The sequence below is a fragment of the Athene cunicularia genome (assembly GCF_003259725.1).
Source record: "Athene cunicularia isolate RWA chromosome 2 unlocalized genomic scaffold, athCun1 chr2_part2, whole genome shotgun sequence".
NCBI classification, from domain to species: Eukaryota; Metazoa; Chordata; class Aves; order Strigiformes; family Strigidae; genus Athene; species Athene cunicularia.
Genome location: NW_020799096.1, coordinates 5,027,010 through 5,053,166, shown reverse-complemented (window position 1 = coordinate 5,053,166; position 26,157 = coordinate 5,027,010). Strand labels below are relative to the sequence as shown.

At 41.9% G+C, this 26,157-nt stretch overlaps 1 protein-coding gene across 1 annotated transcript in view; it reads right to left on the bottom strand.

Annotated features, from left to right (window-relative positions):
• Positions 1-20,397, bottom strand: part of SFRP4 (secreted frizzled related protein 4) — a 31,813-nt gene extending 11,416 nt beyond the window's left edge. The window contains exons 1-3 of the mRNA XM_026843819.1: positions 20,160-20,397; positions 17,848-17,870; positions 15,562-15,566 (exon numbers count right to left, since the gene is read on the bottom strand). Of these exons, the coding sequence (XP_026699620.1) occupies positions 15,562-15,566; positions 17,848-17,870; positions 20,160-20,397 (266 nt within the window). The remainder of the gene's footprint in view (positions 1-15,561; positions 15,567-17,847; positions 17,871-20,159) is intronic.
• Positions 20,398-26,157: the final 5,760 nt, after the last annotated feature.

Sequence of the window (26,157 nt, the reverse complement as noted above, 5' to 3'; positions counted from 1 at the left end):
GATTGGCCGGGGCAGCGGCGGAGGCCCTTGGGGGGGACCGGGGGACGGCGGCGGGGAGGAGGTGACCGTGGAAAACTGTCACCGGCATGGCTCACATCCGTGCTGCCTGTGTACAGACACCCAGAGGGAGGTAAGAGAGAGAGCGGTAGGTAAGAGTTGGTGATGGGTAGGGATAATCGATTAGATACAGATATAGGTTTGATATAGGTACAGATGATATGGTATAGATGATATAGGTACAGATTAGATATAGATTAGCTATAGCTATAGATGATATAGATTCGATGTGTAGATAGATGTAGATTATATAGATATACAGATATTGATATAGATGATATAGATACAGATATAGATTAGCTAGAGGTATAGATGATGTAGATTAGATATATAGATGTAGATATAGAGATACAGAATAGATATATAGATATAGAGATATAGGTATAGATATATAGGTATACAGATATAGATAGATATATCTTGAGAGATTTACAATCAACATTGTCAGTTTTTTTACCCTTGGAGAGAATTCCTTTCTCCCAACTATTCTTTTCAAATGGAATGGGAAACGACTCCAAAAGTACAGCCCAAAATGTGAGTTATAATGGGTATAATGAAGAGATTACACTCAAATGCAGGAATAATGCTGCGGGGTGGGGGTTCTAGCCCAGCAATTTGCTAACAAGTTTGAGTCACGTTTTCCAAGCTCTCTGGCCATGCTCGGTTCCTGCAAGTGCTAAGGGAGCGCAGGGTGTCAGGATGCATGTTACCTGTGGTGCAGTGTACTCACCCGCATTGCACAGCCCTGCAGGGCCTCCCTGTTTCAGTTTATACAGTATGTGCCTGTTAGGCCATAACTAACCCCTCAAAATCCCCGCATCATTGTGCATTTCTTGATTTGCTGAAAAATAAGCATAGCAAAAAGCTGACTGAAGAAGGGCCTCTTTCCGTCTCCTCAACCTGCCAAGCTCAGGCCCTGACAGGCTGGGTGGAAGAAGTGACTAGCCCGGGGAGGCCTGCCTGAGTGAGATGTTTCTGGGTACCAAGCATCAGTAACTCGCAGACACCACTCAAGACATACCTGCCAGCGTGAGGGTAGCCAGTCTGCCTGTACCTCCACCTCTCCCACCTAGAAATTGTTCAAGTAATACTGCATTGGTCCTGGGGATATATAAGCCAAGGTGAAGATGAGCCTGCAAATGCTGTATCATCCGAACTAAATGGTCTTTGCTATTGAAAGATCAATATTCCTCTTTGCTTCTGGCTTTTTTCCCTGACAATGATCGATTTCTCACCAACATCACAGTCATTGTTTTAATCTTTCCAAAGTGTATGCTCTTCCTCAGTCATTTCCCTGACAGTCTGAAAACACTCCTAAAACTGTTCTGTGAGTATCATTTTCAAGCTTAGCTTTCCCTCATCGTGAGCTTTTTTTCTTTATTACTGTTTTCATGTAGGAGCCATATGAGGAATGTTAAAGGCAACATATAGTTGGCTGTCTGTTGGTGGCCTGCTAACATACAACATAGAGTCTGACAATGGCTGTGCTCATTACTTTCTTCTAGAAGTCCTAGGTTGACCTTCATGTTTGACAAGCATAAAACTGCACCACAAAGTCTGATGCAAGCCTTTTTTAACTTCTTAGTTGTACTGAGCTCATTTCTTGAAGCTTGTGTTTATTTTATTTGAAAACTTTATTTTAGGATTGAATAGTTATTCTACATTTTCCACTCTGGGGCAAATTTTGGCTTTTGCCAAGATCTGCTCTTTTTACATTTTTCATAAATATTTGCTCTGGACGCAGTTTCGTCTGGGATGATAGTGCTAGAAAGAGTCAGAGCACGGACAGGTGCACTTGAAGCATCTCTCTGTTGGTTTTTCCCATATTAATTTTTTGTTGTAGGCAGTCTCCGACCTCATGGATCCCTGCTGTTTCCAGGCTGACCATATATTTTGCCATCCAAAACTGGAGGGTGGTTTTGTTATGTGCACAGCTAGTGTCTGCTAAGGGCGTGACCCAGCTTCCATTGAAGTCAACGGAAAGACTCCCATTGATTTCAATGTGTGTTGGATCACATCTGGAGTTGTGATCACAACTTCATTTCACTGTGGACACAGTGAGTCATAAACTGAAGCCTTCAGAAGTTAGAGGCGAGGGGATTTATCCTGTCTTTTGAAAAATAACCTCTCCCCCACTCTGCTTTGACGTTGGCAAGAAAAGGGTAATTACGCCTAGGCAATGACTACAAAAGCAACAAGAAAAATAGCGCTGTCCTGGTCTCTAAGGAAATTTCAGTGTAAATTCTCATGAACGGACACATTTTGCTCCTATCAGATGTAACTTACATGCAGCAATCAGGGTTGGCCAACAACCAAATTTTTATCCAAAGCTTTTTCTGAAGCTTGCGAATGTGGACCTTAATCAGACACAGCCCTGTTTAAGTTAGTTGACTGAGGTTAGTCAGGGACACAAAGATCTGTCTGTGTGGAATGGCTTGCAGGCTCAAAACCACAGGAAAACCCAAAACTTTCAGTTTTTATTCTAGATATATGTTTCAAATTCATGTAATTTGCTATGTGGCGTTTTCATACCTACATCAACCCAGTGTTTTAAGTAAACTCCTGAAAAATAACCGTAAGGTAAAGATCCCATTGCTGCTTTATTCACATCACTTCTTTGCCTGGCAATCATTGCAAGAGCACCCGAGATGCAGTGACTGCGTTGGTAAAGGCTGCCCGCTCCCCATCGGCCAGCTGTAGCATTGTCACTTGCCACCTGGGCACACACTGTAGCATTATCACTTGCCACTTGGGCACACGCCTCACTTGCGGTACAACCAAGCGGAGCCAGCTGTTAAAGCAATTATTGATGGTTGCTTCAGCCAGCTTGTTGGGTGTGTGTTTCTCTGGGTCATACTGTCGACTGCCTATGTTTCAGCTTAGAGCATAAGAACTACCAATGGTGATCCTAGGTTAAGCTTTTCAGAGGAAAACCTACTCCAGATGGATTCATTACTAAGCTTTCACTTCTTTTATAGCCCCAGAGTTAGCTACACTCTGCATGTTACGTTTTCTCCAGTGTGTCTTGCCCCACTGCTTCTTTCCCCTTTAGGATCAAGATTTTGGACATAGACAAGGAGGGCAGGGACAGTCTTCTCTTTTGGTTTCATGTAGTGCTCAACTGATAACAGGAGAAAAGAAAACAGATGTCTTTATTGAGTAGATTGTGCCATTTCCCATTTGGAAGAGGTCATGCCAGTAGGGTTATTGTATGATGTGAAAGGAGAGCACTTGAAACGGTTCCCCAGACCTCTTGAGGCAGAGCTGTGTCACGTTACCTGTTAAACACGGGATGTGTTTTTTTAATCCTTTATTGCCTACTACATGGAGTTACTTCCTTTTTTCCTATATGTATATCATCCCTTCCTTGCTCTTGTTCAACTCACTGTTGGCCACCATCTCAGGACACTTGACAAAATAGGTAACAGTCATCAGCAGGATTTTGCTGTTGGTGCAAAAGTGTTTATTTTAAGGTAGTATCTACCAGTTCAGATTTGAATATGACATCACTGCAAACCAGTTAGAAATCCTGGTGCTCCAGAGGTCTAAACCAACAATCCTACTGACAGCATTGTGGCCAGAACTTCATGTGTCTTGCATCACTGTTCAATTTTTTTTGAGAAACAGAGCAAGAGGTGTTCTGCCTGGCACTGCTGAAGCCACTCAACAGGCATTAGTGCTCAGTTATGAAGGAAGAAAATCATAAAGTGGGGAGCAGAGCAGAAATCACGCAGGGGGTGTTTGAGGGCTGGGGTATTACTTATCGCACACCATATTCAGAGTTTCACTGTTAGCTTCCATACTATTTTTCACAGAGTGATTTTTCAGGGGAGAGCCAGTAACTGTCCTATGAGAAATATGGTGGGAAGAAAAAAATTTCCATGTGGTCAGGAAAGTCAGAAGGAGGAAGAGAATTCATTTCTCTCTTCTATGAGTGTATTTTAACAGCCACCTTCCTGGGCTGTTGTACAGTGTGCGGCACATTGGGATGCCTGTCTGTTTGAGACTTTTAGGGTTATTGTCTTAACAACCATCACTGCAGAGCAGAAAAACAACCTGATATCATATCAGTGTTTAATTAAAACCAGAACTACATGTTGGTAATTTCTTTAACTTCAATTGTATTTGTGAAAGACAGGCACAGTTACGGGCAGGATTAACTCCTTCACATGGTTACAAAAAGTGCTGGTGTAATAGAGGAGCAAGAAAGCTGCATTTAGAAAATTAGGTCTGTTATTCCAGCAGGCTGTTTGCATGCATCTGTCAATCCCTGTCCTTGACTGAAGAAAAGCAGAGTATGGTCAGGTGCAAATATAACAGCATTCATCTGGAGAAGAGGTGATGACTCTTCAAAATAAACAGAGTGTGGGCACGCGTGTCTGACTTAACTACTTCTTAGTCGTTTTAAGGATGTGTGATTGTAAAGGAAAAAACAGTGGTGTCTGACCTATTAAAATCATATAATCCATCCGTTCTGTGGTCATTATGGTGACTCAACAGGCTAAGTATTGAGCTGCCCTGAGCGACTGCAAATTTGTTTCCCAGACTTGGTTTTGGGAGTGGTTTCTGCAGCTTAACGTTTAGGGGAATGAACGATGGTCATGGGTAAAATTTTCAGAATTGGCCAAGTTACTCGGGAACCCAAGCCCCATTTTTTAAGAGTATGTAGAGCGTGCAGACTTCTGAGACCTTTAATTTGCAGTGAAACAGAACTGAATTTTCAGCAGTTTCTCTAATGTGAGTTTTTGGGATCTAAAATGCTTCATAAGCTACTGTGTATATAAGTCACTTTTGAGGATAAGAACTAAAGGAAGGTATTCAAACCTTCAGCATTTACTTTCCTGCCATAGGTGTTGGGTTCTTTCAGGTGTCTGCTGCGGGTAATGATTGTGCATTTGGAAAGGTGGCACTGAAAAGCTGCTCTGATGGATGCGGGCTGGCAGTCAGATGCTAGGCAATAGCCTGAAGCACGCAGCAGTTGTTCTAGTGAGAGTTGTGTGCCATTGGGGTACAGAAGGTTGGCTGTACAAGCCTCAACTTTTGCGTTTCTGTCATAACCCAATTTATGAGTCCATTTACTGAGTCCTTCAGTGATGCTCCCTGCCAAGGCAGCTGGTTCTTTGAGGAGAGCGCTATACAAGGAAGGAGCCGTGGCCCACTAGGGCTGTGTGGTGGAGCATCGTGTCTCACCTAGACTGTTTATTCTGTTAGTTTCTGCCTATGAGAGGCAACAGCCATCTCCCTTTCCAAGTTTTTGATCTTGTTGGAGGTCGGCCAGGCTATACAGTTCAGGGAGGCAGTGAAGCTAATCGTCTTCATTGTTACAGGTGGGCTGGGTGGTAGGAGATGAAGCCACAGCTTGGGAAGCTGTTGAAAGTCTTCAGCCATTGAGCTGTAGCAGTAACAGGCAAGTGGACTCTATCAGAGGAAGCTGGGAACTGCTGGTTTAGCACTGCTTTTGCTGTCTTGTGTTTTATGCTTTTCATAGCTTCCTTGGACAGCAGTGAGTGGAAGAGTTGTGGAAGAAAAAAAAAAGCAAAAGAAAAGATAACTGAGTATGAATAAACAGATTAATTGCTTTGAGATACCATATTCTGCCTAGCATAGTGTTCTCAAAACCCGTTTATGCTAAGTACTCTGGAGCCATTTCATACGCTACCAAAACACAGCATCCACTCACACTGCAGAAAATAAACTGGCTCTTAAGTCTGAAAGAGCAGGATCAACAAAACCCCTCAAAGCTGGAGAGAAAATGTAGATAAGCAGTGTCCAGGGTCCCCAAATTGATAATTTGCTGGAGTGCTTGTTTGGTGTGCCTAGAACCCGCTGCCAGACTTGATGGGGTCATTACTATCACATCAGTTATAGATATTGTTGACTGCATGTTCTTAAAAAAATAGAGGTTCTCATCAAGAAGTTTTGTTTTTCTAAAAATCATTGTTAAATGATAGCCACTGGCACCATATTGCTGTTGATGCTAGTGCATGTTGGCTTAAGCCTTTTATCCATCCAAACCCTTTTAAAGTTAGGGGAACACTTCGTCCCTTGTATAGTATCTTGTCTGTTTGAACTCCTTGGAATAGTCTTTGTTTGCATTGAAACATGACTCATTTTGTACTATTGGACATTACCATAAAAACTTAAAGCAAAACCAGGACTGCATCGAAGGTATAATATGCCTACATTTCTGTAACTCAGATCAGAGGACCAGTGTTTTCACAAGATAAATACATTTTTTTTTTTTTTTTTTTTTTTCGGTAGAGACCTAGCGTAGAGATGAATAGAGAGAGAGATTCAAGTTCATAATTTGTTCTATGCTCACAGACAGCACGCAGACAGTCAATGGTGACGTGACTGCACAGCTAAACAAACACGATGAAAGAAATCTTTATATTCATGATCTTATTTGGGCTCCGTTCAGCTTGAGACCTGATGTAATTCAGATGGCACAACTGGCAACATCACACCTATTCTCACAGGACCAAATGCCATTTGTCTGAAAAAGTATCTCCTCTGAAGGATAAATCATACTCTTCTAATTTAGGGCTGATCTTGCACTGCTGTGAGCTGAGGAAAAACCTGACTGTACATTGCTTTCAGAGAAATCTGAGGGATAAAAGTATCCAAAAGATACTTTTTTTTTTTTTTTTGATGCATTAGTCCTTCAATTGTAATCTGTTTAAATTAAGAATCCAGGTCTCCTTACTGTAAAAGGACCAGGAATTTAAAACAGTTTTAGGTATTCAAGAGAGCTTTTACTGACATGCCTTCTGAAATCTGTCCGTTCGTGCGAATCTTTCCTGTCTGTAGGCTCTCCATATCTTCCCATTCCAGTTCGGTCCCCTGCAATTACAGTGCATGACACGATGGGGTGTTTCAGGGCACAGTCTCTTCCCACTGATGTCTATCCACCAGTTTCCTGTGGTGGCTGTAGCTGCCCTGGACTGAGCGGTGTGTGTGTGCCAGGGCTCCCTTCATTGCAGGGTGAGGGAATATGCTCCAGTATTGTCCCAGCAGCTGAGGAGCATCTGTGGCATGTTCCCAGGAGCAGGATTTAGGAGGTACTACTGCACCCTGGAATTTGGAGAGAGCTAAGAGCAGGGGACACACTGAATTGTTCAGTCCCATGGTTTATCTTCCGTGTGCAGTTGAACTGCATTTCCCTTGATAAGCCAGAAAGAGAAGGGGTTTTGAGTATGATGGCTACATATGTTAGACTTGAGAGCATACTGAAAAACTGAATAGTCTGGTTAACAAGCAAAAGATTTTCCCCTTTTTGCTTACTTTTGTAACTCAGGGCTGCAAACTTAGGGAAATCGATGAGAATTTTGCCTTTAGCACAAGGTTCTCATCCCAGGCGTTTATGCTAGATGCACATTTGTAACATATGTGGGAGGTATGGACTAGAAATACATTTCTCTGTTTCCAAGTCAAACCCAGCCTCAATTCCTGAGGTTGGTCTACACTGCCAAAACTGAAACCATCATTCAGCCTCTAGCCTTATTGATGACTAAGCAATAGTATAACTGTGGTGGACAACTTTTAGTATTGTGTCATCTCCGTGGAATTGGAAGATGTAGTGATAAAACCTGTGCCTCTGAATCTGGTCCACACCCTGCCTCTGCCAGCACTTCCAAGGATGAATTTTGGTAGGGGATTGCCAGTTAGGGGAGAGGAAGTATTCAGGGAAGGAGGCAGAATGTTTTAATTATAAGACTTTTTTCTTTTTTTTTTTAACCTTCCCTGCATTTCATTTTGCAATCCGTTTGTTCACTGATGTACTTAATTTTCATGCTGCTGCTGTTCATTTGTTAGTACCACTATTGATTTGTTCATGTGACAAGAGAATTTATGTAAGTTACAAGTTTATTATGTTGCAGTTCAGAGGATGCTCTTCTTGTACTTTTTCCTGTCAGAGGTCATCCTGCTCTGAAAGTTTTCTTCTTCATCTAGAGAACTGATTTGTTTTGCATATCAAAAGGTTTTTCCATTTATTAACTATGTGGGACAGGTTTTCAACTGGATGACATTTTCATAGACAAGTGAAGTCAGTGAATATATGCCTTTATCTGTATGCCAGAAGTGGAAGAAAGGTAGGGTTCAAATATCCTTCTGTCCTCTCCATTTTGCTATGAACTGATGAATAAACCTGACATGATTAGATGTTTCAATCCTGGAACAGACATTGGCATAGCAAATGTTACTGAGTTATTCAGAAAAAGCATAAATACATTTCTCTGTCACGTAACATGGGAGAAGGCTAAATTTAAAGGAACTTTGGGAAAGAAGAATGCTTGCCACAGTGGCCAGGTGTCATGGAGAAGTAGGAGTAGCAATAAGAGGCATGTAAATAAATGTGTAAGACTAGAAAAAGATGCAGTCTTAGAAATGAACTGGTGACACTGGGATGAACATAGAAGGTAGGACAAGGTTTTCTTCTTAGGACAGGATTTAGGCATCAAATCTGTGCAAAGACTGGAGGAAAGGGTCTTTTCCCATGCCTGTCACACTAGGGCTGCTTTCTAGAGGAACAGACTTGTGGCCATCTGGCCAGTGAGTTCTGGGCTGTGGATCTGTGTAGCTGCAGCAGCAGCAATCCAACTCCTGACCCTCATGTTGGCCAACTGCATCCCTGTCTTCAGACAACCTTCAGGTTGGCCTTCCCTGTAGATTTGCATGGAATTGCATGCTCAGCAACTTGCCGAGTTCTCTCTCTCAATGTATTTTTACCTGTTGCTCTTCTTAACTCAAAAAGGAAATTTTCTCTGCCAAAGTGTTTTTAAGGCACGGTATAGTGTCTGGTGTGCTGGGGAGGGGGGATGTCTGGGTGAAGCGGGGCCACCTTGTGCAATGTTTTGCCTCTTCTAGAATAAGGAGCATTGTGCCCGGCATGGCATTGCATAACCTGAAGGTACCACTAGCCAGTGAAACTTCTCCTCATCTCTGCCAAGCAGACCTGTTTCTTTCAGTTGTTTTCGTTTACTGCCTCACTTTTATGGCCCTGGGGAGATGCATGTATGTTGACAAGAGATCTTAGATTCCACAGGGAAACTGTGTGTTCTCCCGAGGCTCTGGAGGATGGCTTTTTGCCAATGTCATGGTCACTCTCTGATTCCTGAGAGTCATAGGTCAAGCACAGGGTTTTCTGCCAAGTGTTTGTTCCCATGCGTGAATGTGCAGAAGGCTCAACATGTGAGACAGTCTTTGTTTTCAGGAGTGTATTAATTTCCAGAGTTGGTACCTTTTATACTTTCATACCCAGGAGTAAATTAGGGGTTGCCAGCAGCAGCATAACTGTCCTTGTCCAAAACCTGATTTATGACAGGTGGTAATAAAAAAGAAAGAATTGCTTGTTTTCATCTGAACTTGCACTTTTTTTTTTCATCTTTTATAAATATAGATCCTTGACAAACATTTATTTGAGAATCAGTTTAATCATTCTTTTGAAGGTTATGTGCATACATTTGGCTTTATGTCCCACTTGATTATGAAAAGATGCTTCCCCGTACCACAATAAGTGAATTAAGAGTAATTTTTGCAATTCTTGCTTTTGCTCTGAGAATGTTGTTAGCAACAATCCTACAGTCAGTAGGCCTGTTCCCATAACTTTAAAATGACCATATTTTTGCTTTTTCAAATTTTGTTTTCAGATTTTCATGATTTTCCAAATTTCTGGCATCAGAACGTGAATTTGGCAGGCACTTTCTTCTTGTACAGTGCTCACACTGTAGTTATTACAATTTTTCAGTCTTTGGCTACTAAGATTTCATATGTCTCAGGAGCTACTCCTTATGAAATTTACCCTTTCATTCTGGCATCATCCAGACTATGTTTTGTGGGCCAAATCCAGCCCAGAGGGAACTTCAGTCCAGCCTTCTGCCTTTCCCCTCTGAATAGCTCCTTGTTACTCTTAATAATTGTCTGTCACTTGGATCTCCTGTGTTGCGTTCCCTGTGTCCATGTCAGAGGAGGAGAAGGGACTGGATTCATAGCTTGAAAATTACCACAGCCAATCACCTCCATGGATGACGGTCAGAGGTATGCACTGCCATATTGGAAGAGTAATGGAAAAGTCACCAGTAATATGGGCAGATGCCACAGTGAATGTGTATAGCTTCTTTCTTTTGCATTTAAAACAACGCAGGGTTGAGTGATCTTGGAACATCATTAATTTATTGTCTGACCAAAAAAACCTGTAAGGTTTTGACAGTTAAGAGTATTTGGATTATCAAATATAATTGATAGATACCAAATTATTCTTAATCTGGAGCTCTGACTGCATTTTTTTGTAAATAAAAGAACATGTTTCAAAACTTGATAGAAATACGTGTAGAACTGCATAACTGTCTGATCAACCTATATGTCCCCAAAGAGCCATGGGGACACATAAAAGCTGCAAGTATAAAAGCATGTGAGGTTTCTAGAATTTTGGAAGAGTAGTAAAAATCTGAATTGCTGCCTTCTTTTGGACCTTAGAAGGCTGAAACTGTTTTGCTGTAGCTCCTCCCTAAATTATAAACAAAAGCAATCTCTTCATTGCAGTTGAAATTGTCTTTTAATATGAAATATCCAGCAAGTGGCTTATCCTTAAGTTCATTAAACTCATTTGCCCTTCTCAAATGGAAGGTAATATTGCATACTTACTGGATATCTTATTTTCTACATGTATTATTATTTATCCTGAGGACAGTTCAGAATGAAATGTGATATTGTGACTGATAGCCAAACAATGCAGAAGACCAAAATTACCACATGTATTGCAACATCCCATATTAAGATTACTTACGATGAACCTTGTTCTTTTACTCCATTTAAAAAATAATACTCTAAGAACGCCCTGCATATTTACCTTTTGGTCAGTTGAATAGTTCACAAGTAATTCATTCCAAAAATGGCTTCACTGACCCTTGTTGATTGACTGCTTGTGCAGTAATGTGCTCTTCAGAATCTGCTCCTTTATAGCTATTGCCAAATATTATTTCATATTTTTGAGTGTATGTTCAAAACACACTGTCAACTGCTTCACTGGAGTTAGTAGTAAAGCAGAAAAAGTTTTATGACATCTGTAACTAATATTCCAGGTTGTCTATTGGGAACAAATTCTTTTCTAATAGATTTTTTTTTTTTAAGAACTAACTTACTTTTTCTTAAGATTTTGATGTGGTGAGAAAAAAAAGCCCCCAAAAAACATCTCCACAGAATGGTACCACTTACCAACAGGATAAAGAACAAAAGCCTCTGCCTTTGTTCTGCTGTGTTCTTATTCTGAGCTTGGGACCAGTTTCAGAAAAAAAAAAAAAAAAAAAAAAAAGGCAAATGTTCTGTATCAGCATAAGATAGTAATGAAGAGAGCCACTTACAAGACTTTCCACAGAGGTTTCAGTGTCCGATGTTGCCCATCTGTTTCTCTGTCAGTTCTGGTACATTCACACTTTAGGAAGCCTCATCTGCTGTCCTCCTGTCGGTTCTTTGTGGGAGTTCACAGTGAGGTTGCCACTTCATCTGAAAGTCAGGTGGCTCAATAGATAAGAGGGTTCCTAAAAATGTGGTGTGCTTGGCATTTGCCATTTACTTTGGTGAAACCCTACACAGGAAGGCTGGTGTGAGACCTGTATAGTGAACAGCTGGGAATTTCTCCTTAAGTAGTCTGTCTGCATGGAAACCTGTTGTTTGTATAGATACCTGTTTCAGAAATAAATGTTTCTGAGGGGGAATGGCCAGATTTTCCCCAAAGTTTTCCAAGGGCAGTTTTGTGCATGGCAGTGCTAAAGGCTTTTAAACACTCATATGGAACACAGAGTCGATGCGGTGAACACAACAAAGAAAGATCTAATTTTTAATTCTTCCAGTATCTCCTAATACCATTTGCAACTGTGGTTTTATCATATTCAGATACTTTTCTTGCCAGGAAACTTATGATTCTGCCATACTTTCAGGCAGCTAGCATTGGAAAGTTTGCTCGTGCTATGCAGTTAGGGTAATTCTCAGAGGATGTTTATTATTTGGAAAGCAGAGTTCCATACAGGATGAGGGATTCTTACTACAATTAGTTCCCAAATTAATGTATCACTGTTTAAGTAGATCCAGATTTGTTGGCCTACATCTTCTCTACAAGAAACACATTTCTTTTTTCTTATCTGAGATGGCATCTGGGGACTTGGACGCCTCCTTGTATCAGTTTAAATACCTGTGAACAAAGACATACATGGATTTGCAAAGTCAGACTGGTTTGTTACCCTACCTGTCCCAGAAAAGAATGAAAGGGACAAATTTGGATAATGTGCTTGATAAAGTGTGAAGGTGTGCCATCTCCTGTACTTTTTTATAGAAGGGGAAAAAGAATTAGGGAGAATAGAAGGAGACTACAGGTGTGAGAGTGGAGACACACCTTGCATTTTGTTTATCCCCATTGTTATTGAAGAGTGAAAATGTAAGAGACCATCTAACTGCCTCAACAGAGCAGACAATAAAAAACTTGGTATTTTTTTAGTTTAGGTCTGCCTTGCCAAATGCAAGCATGTAGATATTGCTTCTTGATACATTTATATGTATTTGTTGTTTATTGACATACTTAATTTTTGATTAGTTACATTGCCTGTAAGAGTACGTGATTTTACAACATATATACTCATAGGCGGGTTATTTTGAGCTCCTAAATCCTTAATGCAAGTAATCTAGTCTTCTGAAGGAGAAAACAGTTAGCCGTCAGAGATGGAGGCAGAACTGGTACCCAGTCGAGGTACCAGTCGAGGTACCCAGTCTGTCACATTGGTTGTGCTAATATAGGTGCTATTCAAGCCACGTCGAAGTGATGTACCGTCTGGCACAGAGGCAAGTGCTGCCATTTGGGGCACTGCCAAATGTAGGTCCCACAACTGTTTAGTTGGAGCCTGGTGAGGGGATCCATGGTTGGTCAGGTGGGATCTACTCTCTTTACTGTGTTTAGGAAGTCTAATACACGTCTGAAACACAGTTTGGTTCTCTGGAGTTCCTTCCTCTGAAAGAATGGAAAAATTGACTTACAAAGCTTGTATTATGTCTCTGCTGGATATGTATTATAACTGAGATGCTTATATACTGTAGCAATAGTAACTATAAACATTGTTCAATGGGTTCACTGTCCTTTGGATTATTTTTTTTAACCATGGAAGCGTTCTTTCATTGTCCTCCATGCTGGGCTAATAAATTATCTGTTGTTTGCAATTGCTGCCGCCATTTGTAATCAGTCTGGTCTTGGTAATTCATTCCTCCCAACATTTGAATGTAGTTTCAGGCTGTCAAAATCCATAGATAATTTTTGTATTTTTTAAAACGTCGCTTGAAATATGGAAAGAGGGAGAACATCTCTTCATGACAATATGATGTTTGCTAGGAAATTAGTATAGTGTATGAAAAAGCATCAAATATAAAGACAAAATTCTGCTTAAATCGTTAGTCTGAACTTTTTATACTGAAGCAGTGTATGTAGAAACTAAGCTTTGTTAGAGCTGTTCATAGCAGCCTCCAGCTACAAGTTGCTTGAGATACACCTCTTGCATAGAGAGTGGGGGGAAACAGTGACAACATGGGGCTTGGTTGGCGCAGAAAGCTTTTTCCGTCCTCTGTTCCTCTGGTTGCTTTGTCGGCAAGCACCCTGATCCTGATGAGGGTGGCTGGCTCTGCTGGGAAGGGCTGACCCATGCCGCTGGGAACACTGTCGGGAACGGGACCCACAGTGGCACAGCAGCACGTCTCTGGCCGGAGAGCCTCCTGCCCAAAGCGTGGCAGCACTAATAACTGGTTTGCTGGAGGAGGTGGACAATATTGTCACAACCAGAATGTTATAAAATAACCTTTGCTTGCTGCCCTGTAGAGCTTTGAGGGTAGGGAGGATTTCCAGGGTGAGAAAAGCAATGTATCACACAGGTCACCTCACAGGACTTGCTCAAGGCTTTGAGCATGCCTCCATCCAGATGCTTCTTGTAAGAAGTGAGCAGCAACCAAATCACCATCCTGGCCAGAGTCAGTTTCCTCTATGATTTTTGCTCCTCACCAGTTCCCTCCCTCAGAAACCACTTTTCTGTTTTCTGAATGAGTCCAACTACAGGGTTAATGCAGTGCAGAGAACCTGGGAGAGCAAGTTCCCCAAGAGGTGCAGCAGACCAGAAAACAAATGGATAAGTGAAAATGCTGCAAAGATTTCTCATAAGTGAATTCACTTTTCTGAGTTTTCATACTCTTGGACATGTATGATTTTTGTCAGGTTAGCTGTGCAAATGACTACATGGAAAAGGCCCCAAAGAGGGGTTTTTATGACAAAAAGATGTTTCAAATAATTTAAGTGCTTGTAGTTAAGGACATAAAGGTACTAAATACTTTGCCTAAAAATGAGGCCCAGAACACTGTAAAGAAGGAAACAAGAAATACCACAAAAGCCAGAATATTCAAAAGTCAGCTTAAATTTGTGGAAATACATTTTGGAGAGTTGAGAGTGCATAAAACATGTTATGTTTGCCTTCCAGCATCTCCTCAGATTTCCCACTTTGGATAAATTGATAGCTGTGCTAGGTTTTAAACATTTCTCAGCTTCTTGTTTTCTTCTAAATGGAATGGCTAATAAACACCTGATATAACATCTGTAAAAACCAGTTAAACTTTTCTGGCAGATTTTACAGGGCTTCGGGTAAGGTTAATGTATCATTTTGGAGAAGGAGTTATACAGCCAGATTTCTCTCTAATTACATAGCTGGTAGATGGAAATTCTAAACAGTGGCAGTTACATGAGGATCTGCTGTTACACTGTGGAAAGAACAATTGTCTCTTGACAGCCAGGGGAAACATGAGAGGGAAAATCTGCTGGGCAGAAAAGTGATTTCTACTGATGCACTTCTCTGGGGAGAGAATGCAGGGGGGTTTATGGAGCCTTTGAATAGAAAAAAGTGTCTGGTAATACTGGGTGCCTCAATTTTGCAGTGATTACACTGACATGCTGAATTTTAGAAAATACTGAACACTGTCCTTCTGAAAATTTGTCCTTTTCAAATATCTTCATGTTGAACATCCAAAATAGGAAGCTGTTCAAAATCACTGGTCAGTTTTGAAACTCTTGCTCATTAAATGTATAAAATTAGGAACAGCAAAAAACTACAATGTGCAAATATGAGACACTGTAATTTTTAAATAAAGTCATTTGTATTTTAAAAACAAGAGTTGTTTTCATATTGGTTATGGTTATAGGAATTGTAAGGGAAAATAATTTTGGCATGTGCAAAATTTATGAATTCATATTAATTAAGAAAAGCTCAAAGAAAACTGTGGCTCCCTGGCAGTGAATGTATGACAGTGAGCTCTCTGTCAGGAAAACACCCCAAAAGTAGGTAGGCATACCTGTTTGCTAAAGACTTCGGTTTGTATTTGTGTCAGATGCTAAATGGTAAAGCTATTTCTGTCATGTTTTAAGCAGCATGGGTAGTCTAAACATGTTCAATAGGTCTAGTGACCTTTTCCTAAGTAATGGAAAACTTTCAGCTGTGCCAGTGCAGTATATTTATACCAATATTATTTACAGGTCTTGCCCTCCTTGCTACTTCTTCTTAGAACTGTCCTTGAATGAAAAATAAACGTGTCAGGTTTTTAATACAATTAAAGTGGCTATAAACATTCTTAAAAATAGAAATGTATTCTTAGCCTTGTGTACTTTAGCTGATTTCTGTGTCTTCAACAACTGTTTTTTCTGTGATAGATTGACAGATAATCTGTGAAGTGGTTCTGTATCAAATACATTGATGTGTACCCTAAAGCAAGTATGCAATAATTTGAAGAGAAAGGTTTTGAAATTCATATTCATCTATTAATTATTTACGTATTTGTAGTCCAGCTGATTTTTAAGAACATACTGAGGTCTGCCAGTTTCTCATGATGCATCCTGGATCCTGCTTACGGAGAATTCCTACAAACAGTACACGTGTGGTGACTGCTGAAAGTCCCCCACAGAAGGCAGAGAAGTTGTGGGTTACTGCAGAGTTGTAATAACAAAAAGCACTGCAACTCAGTAGAGGACCTATAAAAAACAGTTTTGTGAAGAGCAATTTTAACAGATAGTTTTACCTTTTAATTATTCTCCGTGAATACTGAGCATGTATCATTTAAATTCTGTATGTCTCCCCAGTCCTGATTATATCCCATCTGTTTATCTGCTCCCTGAAGTATGGCATCCAAACCCAGGAACAACATTACCACTCTGACCTCATCAGGGCTAAGCAGAACAGCATAAATGACCTCCCTATGTGACCCAGAACTGTAACGTTGCCTTTCTAAGTCATTACTGTATACTGTACAACATCTCAATGGGTATGTGTTCAAAATCCCATTTTCTTTATAACCATGGAACAATTATTGTCCGTCCCTAATGATATGTTTTCTCTCACATAGACATTCCCTTCTTTCCTGTAATTCTTTTATTTTGCACACCTTCAGTCAGCTCCACCTGGACTTTTAACAGACCAGTGCTTTGTATTTGATTCCAGTCACTAATTTATGCTCTCAGCAAACAATATGACTTTTGATTGATAGCTGCTGAAGGAAGAAGAAAAAGACCTGCACAAAAACTTCTGGATGAAATTAAGAAGTTATTTTTACATTGGAGGTAGGGATGGAGAATGAAGTGCAGTGCCAGGACTTCAGGTTGCATTTATTTCCAGTGAAGTGAATCTCCATCTTTCATTTAAAAATAAGCTATACTCAGATCTTTGGATAAAGATGTTAGAAAGTTAAAGTGTACTTAACTTTCAGACTGTGTTGTCTGATTATCCTAGCTGGCCTGACTTCCAAACTCCCTTGAAAACAGACCTAGTATTTTTTATTTTTTACATTGGACAGATATCTGAAAGACCTGATTCATCCCTCTTAAGGACATCATTGCAAATGGAAGGTGGAAATCATTACATCTTGGGGCACTAATCTGGTACAATCATATATCCTCACAATTTTTTCCAGGGAATATTCCATTGTGAGAGAAGAGTTTGCTCTATCAGAATAGGGACCTACTCCCCATCTGTTCCAAAGGGCAATCTGTTCCTCAGTCTTCTTTGTGATTACATTTATACAGGAAGGCATACTGAAAAGCAACTATCTGTCCAACTATATGTGTGATGGGATTTACAATCTCAGTGAAAAGCAATACAGGTCTCCATGTAGTCTCTGTTCATGGTATCTGAAGAGCCTTCTCTGATAATGCACAGAAGTTAAGATGTGTGAGAAGCTGCAGTGCCCAGTCCTAGCTGAAAAATTTGTGTTTATTTTTTATTATTCTTTTATTCCAAAGTAAGCATCTGGAAAAGGGACATTGCTTAAGTTTTGTTATTTGCTATGCCTTTCTGATGTGCAAAATGGGTATTATCATATTAGGGCACAGCTAAGTTCAATATTCTGCCTCTGAGACTGATTCAAAGAAAGGTGTGAAAACTCCAAATAAATCTGACAATTAGAATCATAGAATCATAAAATCATTTAGGTTGAAAAAGACCTTTAAGTCCATCAAGTCCAACTGTTAACCTAGCACCACCAAGCCCACCACTAAACCGTGTCCCTAAGCACCACATCTACACATCTTTTAAATACCTCCAGGGATGGTGACTCCACCACTTGCCTGGGCAGCCAGTTCCAGTGCTTGACAACCCTTTCTGTGAAGAAATTTTCTGTACTATCCTATCTAAACTTCCCCTGGCACAACTTGGGGCTGTTTCCTCTTGTCCTATCACTTGTTACTTGGAAGAAGAGACTGACACCCTCCTCACTACAGCCTCATCTCAGGTGGTTGTAGAGAGTGATAAGGTCTCCTCTCAGCCTCCTTCTCTCCAGGCTAAACAAGTCCAGTTCCGTCAGCCACTCCTCACAGGACTTGTTCTTTAGGCCCTTCATCAGCTTCATTGCACTTTTTTGGACACACTCCAGCACCTCAGTGTCTTTCTTGTAGTGAGGGACCCAAAACTGAACACAGTATTCAAGGGGTGGTCCCACCAGTGCTGAGTGCAGGGGAACAATCACTGCCTTAGTCCTGCTGGCCACACTATTTCCAATACAAGCCAGGATGCCCTTGGCCTTCTTGGCCACCTGGGCACACTGCTGGCTCATATTCAGCTGTCTGTCAACCAACACCCCCAGGTCCTTTTCCACCAGGCAGCTTTCCAGCCACTCTGCTCCAAGCCTGTAGTGTTACGTGGAGTTGTTGTGACCCAGGTGCAGGACCTGGCACTCAGACTCATTGAATCTCATACAATTGGCCTTGTCCCATCTCTCCAGCCTGTCCAGGTCTCTCTGCAGAGCCTCCCTACCCTCGAGCAGAGCAACACTCACACCCAACTTGGTGTTGTCTGCAAAAGTACTGAGGGTGCACTCGATCCCCTCATCCAGATCACGGATAAAGATAATAAAGCAAACTGGCCCCAATACTGAGCCCTGGGCAACACCACTTGTGACCAGCACCAACTGGATTTAACTCCATTCACCACAAGTCTTAGGGCCCCACCTGCCAGCTCCAGCCAGTTTTTTTACCCAGCTAAGAGTGCACACATCCAAGCCATGAGCAGCCAGTTTTTCTAGGAAATGGGGGAAAAGGCTTACAAGAGTCCAGATAGGCAACATCCTCATCCACTAAGCAGGTCACATTGTCACAGAAGGAGATCAGGTTAGTCAAGCAGGACCTGCCTTTCATAAACCCATGCTGACTGGGCCTGGTTGCCTGGTTGCCTGTAACATGCTGCATGATGGCACTCAAGATGATCTGCTCCATGACCTTCCCTGACACCAAGATCAGACTGACAGGCCTGTAGCTCTCCAGCTCTGCCTTCTGACCCTTCTTGTAGATGAGCATCACATTAGCTACCCTCCAACCAACTGGGACCCAATGATAAATGATTGAAAGTGGCTTTGTGAGCACTTCCGCCAGCTCCTTCAGTACCCTTGGATGGATCCTGTCCGAGCCCATAGACTTCTGTGTGTTTTAAGTGATGTAGCAGGTTGCTAACCTTTGGATTACGGAGTCTTCATTCTGCTCCCTGTCCCTGTCTTTCTTCTCAGGGGGCTGGTACCCAGAGACCAACTGGTCTTACTATTAAGACTGAGGCAAAGAAGGCATTAAGCACCTCAGCCTTTTCCTCATCCTTCGTCACTGTTTCCTCCTGCATCCCACAAAGGATGGAGATTCTCCTTAGACCTCCTTTTGTTGCTAATGCATTTTTAGAAACATTTTTTTGTTGTCTTTTATGTCAGTAGCTGGATTAAGTTCTAGTTGGGCTTTGGAGCTTCTAATTTTCTCTCTGGATAACCTCATGACATCTCTGTAGTCCTTCTGAATTGTCTGCCCCTTCTTCCAAAGTTTATTAACTCCCTTTTTTTTCCTGAGTTCCAGATAAAGCTCTCTGTTCAGCCAGGCTGGCCACCTTTGTTGTTGGCTCATCTTTTGGCGCATGGAAACAGCCTGCTCCTGCTCCTTTAAGATTTCCTTCCTGAAAAATGTCCAGCCTTCCTGGACTCTTTTGCCCCTCAGGACTGCCTCCCAAGGGACTCTGTCAACCAGACTCCTGAACAGGCCAAAGTCTGCCCTCTGGAAATGCAAGGTGGCAATTCTGCTAACCTCCCTCCTTCTCCAAGAATCAAAACCTCCCATTTTGTGATTACGGTGCCCAAGATGACCTGCAGCTATCACATCACCCACAAGTCATTCTCTGTTCACGAACAACAGGTCCAGAGGGGTGCCTTCCCTAGTTGGGTCCCTCACAGCTGTGTCAGGAGGTTATCTTCCACACACTGCAGGTACCTCCTACACTGTTTCCTCTCTGCAGACATCTGGTAAGTTGAAGTCCCCCATGAGAACAAGGGCCAGTGATTGAGAGGCTTCTCCCAGCTGCTTACAGAACATTTCATCTGCCTCTTCATCCTGGGTGGGTGGTCCATAACAGACTCCCACCATGATATCTACCTTTTGGCCTTCCCCCTGATTCTTACCCATAAACCCTCAACCCTATTGTTACCATTATCAAGCTCTAGACAGCGAAAACACTCCCTAACATGCAGGGCTACCCCACCCCCTCTCCTTCCTTGCCCGTCCCTTCTGAAGAGTTTACAGCTATCCATTACAGCACTCCCCTTGTGTGAGTCATCCCACCATGTTTCTGTGATGGCAACTGGATCATAGTTTTCTAGCTGCACATTTCTGGCTTCCAGCTGCTCCTGTTTGCTGCCCATGCTGTGTGCATTGGTGTAGATACTCTTCAGTTGGGCTATTGATCCCATCTTCTTTTTTGGGAGAGAAGTCCTGAACACTGCGTGACCATTCTCAGGCACTTCTGTGGTTTTTAGCATATCGATAACCCTTGAGCCTTTGCCTCATGGATCTCCATCCCCTACGTCCTTTGAGATAGCAGACCAAAGGACCTCATTAGCACACCATCCCTCAAACATGGGTGTGCCGCCCCCAGGCTTATCTCTAGTGAACCTCGTTTTATCCCTTTCCCCCTTCAAATCTAGTTAAAGCTCTTTCAGTGAGCCCAGCTAACTCACATGCAAAGATTCTTTTCCCCTTTTGAGACAGGTGTACCTCATCTGTCTCCAGCAGGCCTGGTGTCATGTAGACCAACCGATGCTCAAAAAAATTCTGACAGTGACACCAGGCTTGGAGCCAGGTATTGATCTGCTGGCTCTTCCTGTTTCTTCCACTCCTGCAAATGGAATGATTAGGGAGAACACTACTTGTGGTCATGATCCCTTAAGCAGTTATCTCAAGGCCCTGAAGTCCCTTTTGACTGTCCTCGGACTTTTTGTTGCAGCTTCATCTCTGCCTACCTGAAAAATCAGTAATGGATAATAATCCAAGGGCCGTACCAGGGTAGGAAGTTTTCTCTCCACATCAGACTCCCCTAAGAAGTGGGTCAAGTCTGTATAGTGGACCTTCTCTTCCCTTTAGAAGGGAGTCTCCTGTGACAATGACCTGTCTTTTCTTCTTTATGTGAGGAGTTTTGGTGCAGAGTGTAGGCTGACTTAACCTTGGCAAGACCTCCAAGCTAGATGAACCATCGTCCTCATTATTACTTGGTTCCCCTTGAAGAGCCTGGTACCTGTTATGCAAGGGCAGATGTGAAGGTGGGGCGGTCACAGAGATGAGGTGTCTGGGCAGGAACTTGTTGCCATTGCCCTCTGTCCCTTAAGTCGCCGTGTTCAGCCAGGCAGAAAGCGGACAGGGAATCCTGGTGTCACACACACACACCTGTCTGCCTGTTGGGCCTGTCCCGGGGAAGGCAGGGTGCGGCTCCAGTAGTCCATCTCTCTCTCACACCCCCTGATACTCTTCAACCTACTCTCCCCCTCCCGGAGCTCTGTCACTCAGCGAAGGAGCTCCTCTCCCTGGGCTCACCTCCCACCGTGGTGCTCACTGCTGCCAGCCCGTCCTGGGGTCAGAGCAGGGCCCGTCCTGCAGCCCGGGCTGCCAGCGTGTCCCTCCGCAGCTCTGTCCAGGCAGCTGCGCCCGTCGCAGCGGGTACGGAGCTTAGAGAGGCCTTGGCTTTCTGCCCTGCGGGTGCCATGGCTCCCTGGTCGAGCTGGCAGAGCCTCAGCGCCCTTCCCATGTGCCCTTCCTGCCACGCCCTTCCCACCACGCCCTTCCCGCCAGGCTTTTCCCGCCATGCCCTGCCACGCCTTTCACACCATGCCCTTCCTGCCACGCCCACTGCCGTGCCACGCCCACTGCCGTGCCACGCCCTGGCCGCTGGCGCCCCCTAAGGGCAGGTTTCATCCATAGGCAGTGCTTGGCCCCAGCCAGGTCCTGTCAGGTGCTGTCACGCAGGTCCTGGCAGCTCTCTAGGGGTGAAATCAAAGACAGGAACACAGGTACCTGTGTCTTTCATTTTGTTTTGCTTTGTTTTCTTTTTGGAGATACTCTCAGCCATCATAACCATGATCTTTCTGGTTCTCTCTACATGTTAAATTTCAGCTTCCTTTTTCTTACAGTTTTCCAAGCACTTAAGACACACAAGTGTCTTCATACAATTACGTGCTTAAAAGAGCATTTCCACATCTCAGTTTTGAGCATCCACTCTTTCAATTGAGTTATTTACTTCCCTTCTGTATATAGCACAAAGAGGATGAGGAATATAATGAATAAATGATAACGTACCTCTGTCATTTCCCTCCTTTTTATTCTATCCTTCCTAAGGTCTTCAGCATACATTGAGGGGCAAGTCCTGACCTTCTTCATTCTTTTTGATCTCCTCTAAGTCCTGCTGTGATTTTGCAGTAAATTTTATTATTATTAACCTGCTCAGGAAATTAAGTCCTCACTCTACTAGATTTTTTTTACAAACCCAGAACAGGAAAATAATCTCTGACCTCAAGTATATTTTGATTTGATGTGGTTCTACTAGTATATACCATATTCCCTAGGAGGCGATTCCATCGGTTCACTGGAAAGCATAATGGTATTCTGGCCACATCTTCCCTTCCTGTCCTTTTGAGCCATGCTGTTGTCTACCAAGGGCTCCAATTCATGAATATACCATTACTCAAGGAAACACACAGATTCTCTCTATTAAGGACAAGGCATCTGTTAGCCCCTTGCAAAACACAACTCCCTTAAACACAATGCTTTATTTTTTTCCTGAATTTCAACTTCAATTAGAATGCATTGTTCTCAGGGGTGCAAGTTGGTGGATCAGATTAATTATTATGGAGTGTCAAATAGCCAAAAAGGGACAGCAAGAGAAGCGGTGTTCTTTCTGAAGAACTTAATTTCCTTTAGTATTTGCCAAAGCAGCTAATATAATTTACTGGGAAAAAAAAATAATAGGACATTCATAATTTTTTAATGAGTTTCATAATTAAAGTCACAAAAATATCCTTTAGCTGGTGTAGCTTTGAGTTTCCAGCTTTCAATTCCTATATTTAAGGTTTTCTTTCTACACAAACTTCATAATTAAAAGGACTTAAACTTCCTAATTCTCTCTGCCTTGGAAACTGGTAGTGCTGTCAAAGTTCCTCATATACCTTGCTAATTAGATACCTGATACAGGGGGCTTGGTCGCCTTGAAAAGAGGAAAAGGTATTTACAATCTGTGAATGATTTAAGTCAGACTAAAAAATACTGCTTTTACACAATATCAGCTTACATTTACTGTCACATGTATTTGCACGATACTGTTATTTGTACAATATACCATAGTCCAGCACCACTGCCAAACATGTGAGATCAAATATGGTAAATTACTGTTGTTGTTGAGGTCTGATACACCAGAAGAAAAACACAAGTCTGAAATTACCGAAAACTTCATGGGAAAGAGGAAAGGAGTTCCCAGAAATATACTGAAAAACGAATGCTTCTCAGTTTCGAAATGAGCTTGCCAGAGCTTTCCAAAAGCAGATGAATGTTCTTGACCTGATGAGTGTTTATCAACTGCGTGTCCGCTTGGCAGTTTTGCTCCCTTGAAAATGTTCTTAATCTGAAGAGCTGAGAAGTCATCCTTTTAGTAAAGGTTCCCATTCTCTCAGTACATCTTTCTTCAATGAGAGATGTGTAAAAAATAGCAGTATTGCTGTGGGATATGTTATCAAAAGGAGGATACAAGATATCTAGAGAATTACATATTTGGATGTACCTGTCCGTGCACAGGAGAACAGAGAATTTGCCTGGGATATTTTTAGTGAAATTTCTTCTAGTTAGAAGTGTTTCTCAGTTCTTTCACAGTGTTTAAAAATTCCTTTTTACAAACAGAACCGGCACAGAATTAAGTAATATCACAAGGGCAGGCAGATGCTTCAAGCTTTCTGTTAATCTCAGAAGAGAAAACAAAGTTAGCTTTGGAGTAATTGCAGCGACTTCAGCTTGGTATCTTAAATAGCAAATACTGTTCCCTGCTGAGTAATGAAATATCTCCGATACAAATCATACATAAAATTTTGCTTTCATTTTTCAGTTGCTTTATAATACTTACTAGGTAATATAAGTCCTGGCTAACATGAGTGGGAGTTTTAAGGATACAATAGCTGCAGCTGGAAAAACTGAATCAACAGGTTAAAGCCCTGGTTGCATGAAACCCCATATGTTTTTGCAGGAAAGGAAAGTCTGTTTTACAAGAATCATTGTTCCATTGTTTTTTGGGGCAGGGATTGTGGTTTTGTTCTTTGTTAATACAATGCCTCACACAACTGATTCTTGATCCCTGATTAGAGTCTCTTCAGTGCTACAGCAATCAAAAAATAAATAACAAGAATGGCATTTTAAGGCTCTGGTACTGTAAGTTACTTGTCCAAAGCCACAGAGTGAAATGATGCAGAGCCAGATTTAGCACACAAGGAATTTCTTTTACCCAGTCTCAGCCTCAGACAATTATTTTGCTTCTCTCTAGCAAATGACCTTGTCTGATGTGCTTCGATACATCACGCGGGTCTTGGCATGTCACTGTCAGCACCTCTGCTCCTCTGAGTCACTAGGAAGGCAACTGGACAGCAAGCAGCTCCTTCCTTCTAGGTTTGATGGTCATGATGAAGCCTTCAGAAGTGCAGAAGTAAACCCTGGGAATTACTCAGATGTGTTAGGTGATGGGCAGGCTAGCATGCTTCAGGACTGACAGCTGGGAAGGACCTCAGCATGAGGCACTTTTTGGCAGAACTTGGTGCAGACCGAGTAGCTGAAACAGAGCTGGTAGCATGGTCTCAAGTCAAATGACTTTTTTTTTCCTGACAAATATGTAAAAGTAATTCATTGTTTTGCATTGCACTAATGGCTGCAGAATGATAATCCATTCAAAAGACAAGTCATTATTCCTGGTTTCAGTCATTTATGAGGGACCAGGAGTGTGTCTGTACGTGTCATAGTTTAACCCCAACTGCAACTAAGCACCACACCAGCCACTCTCATCCCCCCACCCGTCTGCGATGGGAAGGAGAATCAGAAAGGACAAAAAGTAAAACCTGTGAGTTAAGAACAGTTTAATAATTGAAATACAATTAAATATAATAACAACAACAATAATAATTGTAGTGAAATGGAAGACAGCAAAAAGAGAGATAAAAAAGCCTGAAGACCAGTGATGCACAGTGCAGTTGCTCACTACCTGTTGACTGATGCCCAGGGGTGCCCAATGTGAAGCACGTGATCTGGGCTGTCTCCTGGGAGGTGCCTCTAACTATCTCCACAGATTTCAGGAGGAATCTCAGAAGTAGGACGGTATTTGGATACCCACCCACTCCTTGCAGTATGTCTTCAATGCAGGTGCTCTGCACTCATATTTTGCCTCGTGATTATGTGGGTATGGTATTCTGCCCTTGCATTGAATTCAGTTGATCTCTTATTCAGAAAAATACTTTCCTTAGCTCGGGAGAAGAGATTACTAAACGCAGTGTGTATCCCACCTGTCCGACATGATTACTTCCAGCAAAGTCAATAGAACTATTTTTGCAGGATGTGGTCCAGCGTTAACAAATTCTTTAAAGCATAGGAGAAAAAACGTGTGTGTGCCTTTATATGCTGGAATTTATCCATTTTCAGGGAGTATTAAGGACCATGAGAGAGTCCCATTAAGGGCATAGTGTACAGAGGGTATGAGGCGTAGGACAGGGTAGGATGGAATAGGAGGAGAGGAAGGGAAATAATGTCAGTCAGGCAAATAGGGGAACTTGTCCAAGTAACTTCTCCAAATGTTTGAATGTGTCCAGTGAACAGTTTGGGGCTTTCTTGAAGTTACAGTTTAAGGAATGAAATTATTATAAAAATAATGTTAGAGGTGGGTACAGGCTGCAAATATGTTAGTTTTTCTGAAAAAACAAACTAATCAAAAATCATTTCCTCTTCTGTTTCTTTGCCAAGACCTATTTTCAGGACTCTATGCTTCCCCTCAAGCAGCCAATGAAATCTTGGGCACCTAAAACAAATAAAGGCAGTATACTTAGGACTTGGCGGTAAAAAAATTAAAAAAAAAAAAAGGAAATTATTTTTAAATATTTTGCTTTAAAATATTCTAGATTGTAATTTTTATATTCATACACATTTTGTTATTAATTTTGGCTCATAAATAGTTCTCTTTATAAAACAACTTAACCATCAGCTTTCATATGCAACTCAGATCCTGTATAATC